The 4775-nt window shown below is 37.8% G+C and overlaps 1 protein-coding gene across 1 annotated transcript in view; it reads left to right on the plus strand.

The window, feature by feature from the left end:
• LOC114006117 (regulating synaptic membrane exocytosis protein 1-like) overlaps positions 1–4775 on the plus strand; it is a gene marked incomplete at its 3' end in the record, with an annotated part of 286386 nt that overhangs the window by 231642 nt on the left and 49969 nt on the right. The window contains exon 3 of the mRNA XM_027768226.1: positions 3945–4158. Within this exon, the coding sequence (XP_027624027.1) occupies positions 3945–4158 (214 nt within the window). The remainder of the gene's footprint in view (positions 1–3944; positions 4159–4775) is intronic.

Raw genomic sequence — 4775 nt, forward strand, 5'->3', positions numbered from 1 at the left:
CTGGAATATCTATTTACTATTCTTTTACGTAACACACTCTGTGCCTTGGTATTTTGGGGATGCCTTTTCCAAACCTCATTTAGCTAGAATTAAACATTTTAACCCAGTGATCTTTGCCTTTCAGTAATGCTATAACTCATTACAGTTGTGACTCCTGGTGCATTAGATTCGTCTATCATCTCATGCTGCCATTCTAAGTATTCATCTTTGTCTCTATTCATGTGTTTATTTATTTTAATTCTTATCTTCTTTTGGATTGACTTTATTCTCGTTTTATATTTTCCCACTATTGGTTTGGCTGTCTACACTTTATTTCCAATTAGTTTTGTGGCTACTTAACTTTTTATTTTCCAACACCTGTGCAAGAACTTGTTCACTACAGATCCTCAGCCCATATATGTCTCTAGCACAGGTGTCTGGTTAAAAGCTACGTTACTTTTCTGAATTACTGCTCCTGTTTTATTTATGTTCTTGGAGGATTTTGTGTATATTTTCTCCAGTGCAAACATACTTTAAAAGTTATTGTTTTAAATATTTTATTCAGAATTTTATTGTTTTATGGAAATAGGAATTTTCAGGATATTTTGTCCACCATATAAGCTTGTTTGTAAATGGTTTCTTTTCTTTTTTTTTTTTTTTTTTGGAGAGATTTTCACTGTAGGGCGCGTGCGCTCGCCAGACAGACAGAGAGAGACATAGAGACAGAAAGCGAGAAATCACCCCCCAGGGGGGATGGTCACGCCGCAATCCCTTCTCCTCCATTCTCCTCTTGGGATCTTGGGCACGCATGCACACGCGCCCGGCGTGAGTTTTAAGCCACCGGGTCCGAGACACGAACCGCGGTCGACTACGTGGGAGTCCAGCGACATAGCCATTACGCTAACTGCTGGTTCCCAATGGTTTCTTTTCTTAAAATGGACTATGAAAAAATGTATGTGTGTGTGTGTGTGTGTGTGTATACATATATATTATCCATTTAGCAAATACTTACTGGCTAATACTTTTGAGGCATATGCCTTAGCTCTATGTAGAAGATAGGTGTCATGTACAGAAATAGAAATAATACATGGTTAAAAAAACATATTAAGTAGTCCATGAGTAACCAAATGAAATGCTATGAGATTGCATTACAATAAGGTTTCATCTCAATGGTCAGTGCCTGGCATGTAATTCTATACAAAAGTTTCCTAAAATGCATTCCCTTTTGATTGGACCCTATAATATGTATGAAAACAATTGTTTGAATTAAAAACTGCAGAGACTTTGGTTAAAGACTAATATATCTTAGCATAAAACCTACATAATCAGAAGTTGATCCACTGGTCTACAGGTCAAATCTGGCTTACCATCTAGTTCCGTTAATGAAGTTTTGTTGGGACATATCCACTCTCATTCATTTACACATCATCTGTGGCTGCTTTCCAGATGTAACAGTAGAGTAGTTGCAACAAAAGCTATATGGCCCCTAAAGTTTAGAATCTCTTTTACTGAAAAATTCTCCAGTATCCATACTAAGTCATGCATATATTATGGAAAAGATCTACAGGGAGACATTCTCCTTAGCATAACTTTCTTTTTCTCATTTATCTAACATAGCTTTGATTTGGTGGGTTTTGCAATAAATAGTTATCCACACACTCTCTCTATGCTTAGCATTTACCTCTGTTGTTTTGATGGAGGTATTCCCTTGTTCTCATTCTTTTTTACTTTTTTTGGAGAGGTTTTTGCTATGGGGCGTGTGTGCTCGCCAGACAGACACAGAGAGACAGAGAGACAAAAAGTGAGAAATCACCCCCCGGGGGGGATGGTCATGCTACAATCCCTTCTCCTCCATTCTCCTCTCGGGATTTTGGACATGCACGCACACGCGCCTGGCGTGAGTTCAAGCCACCAGGTCTGGGACTCGAACCGCTGTCAACTATGTGGGAGTCCAGCGACATAGCCATTACGCCAATTGCTGGTCCCCCTTGTTCTCATTCTTGATAATTCATTTTTAATAGCAGCCATAATATTTTCAGTGCTATTTTATATGGTAACTTTTGAAATAATAGCTATCCATGGTTGATTTCCACCAACTTGATCCAAGATTATTGGTACTTAAACTGTAAAAAAATTAACGTGGGGACCAGTGGACAGCATAATGGTTATGTCACTGGACTCCCATGTAGTTGACTGTGGTTTGAGTCCCAGACCTGGTGGAGAAAAACAGACTGGGCCTGTTTGCATGTGTGCTCAAAATCCTGAGAGGAGAATGGAAAATAAGGAATCGCTGCATGGCCATCCCCCCGGGGGATGATTTTTCACTCTCCGTCTCTCTGTTTCTCTCTGTCTCTCCAGTGAGAGCATGCACCCTACAGAAAAATCTCTCTTAAAACAAAAAATACTCTCTTAAAAAAATGTTTAACGTGTCAAATAACTATTCTGTAAATTGGCTAGATACTCCTGTATACATTAAGTAAAATATTACACACATTCTTTTCTGAGTTAAAATTAGCTAGCCTTTTAACTGGGAAGCTTTTCAAATCCTAAACTACATTATGTGCAAGTATGGGTGTTTTAATTTGGGGAATTAAAGAGAAGAACTTCCGGTTGGCAAAGAGAAAGGGGAATTGAGAATTTTAAAAGTAATTACTTAAGTTCTTCTCAAGAGCTATTAGATGTTAAAAAGAAAATATAATGAAGTCCCAATACCTCAAAGACTAAAGTGCTTTGCTCTTCTTATTTGATTCTATTTCCAGGGAGTACTAGTTCCCCATAGTTATCTTAGATGGATAGTATCAAGCTAACTGCCTGAATTCACAACAGCATCTGTGTACTCTGTGTCCCAGGGAATACTCACATCCAGCAAACTAGCTTAGATACACAGTTGAATTTGATCAGCCATTTCCCAAGGGTTTCTCTTTTGGAAAAAATAGCACTGACTATTGGTTAGAATTAGAACAACTATCTCAGTTCTCATTTACAAAACCAAGACATCCTTTCACTGGGGGATTCATGGGATGTCATAGTTCTGTATACAGAACAGCAAACAGTTCTATTTGTAGCAATTTAAGCTTGAGAGATTTGAGCTGATGGAGAAGGGAGGAGGCTTGAATCATATTGAATGTGAACATTCTTAAGGAAAATGATTGCATTGACATTGGTTATCCCATCATCAATAGTTAATATTGAGTTGTAGTAACTCTTATGTATATAACTTCACTGAGATCAAGAAAAACTGGGATATGTAAAAATCTGAATACTTACAAGGCATGGTTTAGAACTTTTAATGTGTCATGGAGATTTGCGAGCTCGAATGTAATATATAAGCTAACATTCTGTACCCCGAATTAATCAGGTATGTTGCCAAATAGGTAAGTACTAATAGTCTTTAGGAATGGGAGTAAACAAAGATAGTGAGTAGAAAGCAGATTATCTAGCAATGTAGTTTAAAATGTTATTGTTCCAAGTATACATCATGGTCAAATAGAAGGCCATAAAATCAATTTATAATGACAAACATTTTCGAATTCTGTTTAATCTTAAACTTGGAATAAAATAGAAAATATCAGAGCAAATTCTATATAGTTACATGGTTTATGTCATTTTTACTTCAGTTAGATAAGCTTACATGGGTATAGTGGTAAAGTGTCGAGCTCCTAGTTGATAAAATTTGAAAGGCAGTGGTCTAGAAGGAGAGTGAATACAAAATTTCAGTGCGGGAAACAAATGGTGCTTGTATATATTCTATTTATATATGGGCCTGTGGTAATAAACAAAATGGACTAGTGGGATACATACTAATACTTTTCTTACCTGTGGAGGTAAGACTGGGGGGAACATAGCATTGTATGTTTTGATTTAATTCGAACAGCTGCATTTCCATTTCATTTGGAAAAAGTGTTTGTATTTGTGCTTGTCTTCCATTGTTTATTTAGTTTGCTATTGTTTTCTCTTTTACCCAGGAGATTGCATCAGCAGTTTGAAAGCTATAAGGAACAAGTGAGAAAAATCGGGGAAGAAGCACGGCGTTACCAGGGTGAGCACAAAGACGATGCTCCAACTTGCGGAATATGCCACAAAACGAAGTTTGCCGATGGGTGTGGCCATCTCTGCTCCTACTGTCGCACCAAGTTCTGTGCCCGCTGTGGAGGCCGCGTGTCTCTGCGATCCAACAACGTGAGTATTCCATTGGCTTTAGAGGCTCTGTGAATGCAGTAAGTACCAGAACATCTCAGGCATGAAAACTCGGTGTACATTAGAAAGCAGACACGGTCCTAAGACATACACGAATATACCCCTCCCTATATTTTTTCTGTTTTTCTTAAGTTTCGTAGTAGTGAAATAGTGATGAAAATAATTTATACAAGGATGCTTTCCATATAGGAATATAGGAGTATCTTTTTTTTGGAGAGGTTTTTGCTATAGGGCACGCATGCTCACCAGAAAGAGAGAGACAGAGAGACAGAAAGCGAGAAATCACCCCCTGGGGGGGATGGCCACGCCGCAATCCCTTCTCCTCCATTATCCTCCTCTTGGGATCTTGGGCACGCATGCACATGCTCCCTGCATGAGTTTAAGCCACTGAGTCCAGTACTTGAATCATGGTTGACTACATGGGAGTCCAGCGTCACAGCCATTACACAAACTGCTGGTCCCACTTTTTTGTTAATTTTAAAATCTGAGCTTTTGGTTATCTTCTCAATGAGATATATTTCACCTCATGCAATTTCTTTTTTTAATCATTAATTTATTATTATTATTATTATTATTATTATTATTATTATTATTATTAT

This window comes from Tupaia chinensis, unplaced genomic scaffold, assembly GCF_000334495.1.
Source record: "Tupaia chinensis unplaced genomic scaffold, TupChi_1.0 Scaffold145685_1, whole genome shotgun sequence".
Classification (NCBI taxonomy): domain Eukaryota; kingdom Metazoa; phylum Chordata; class Mammalia; order Scandentia; family Tupaiidae; genus Tupaia; species Tupaia belangeri.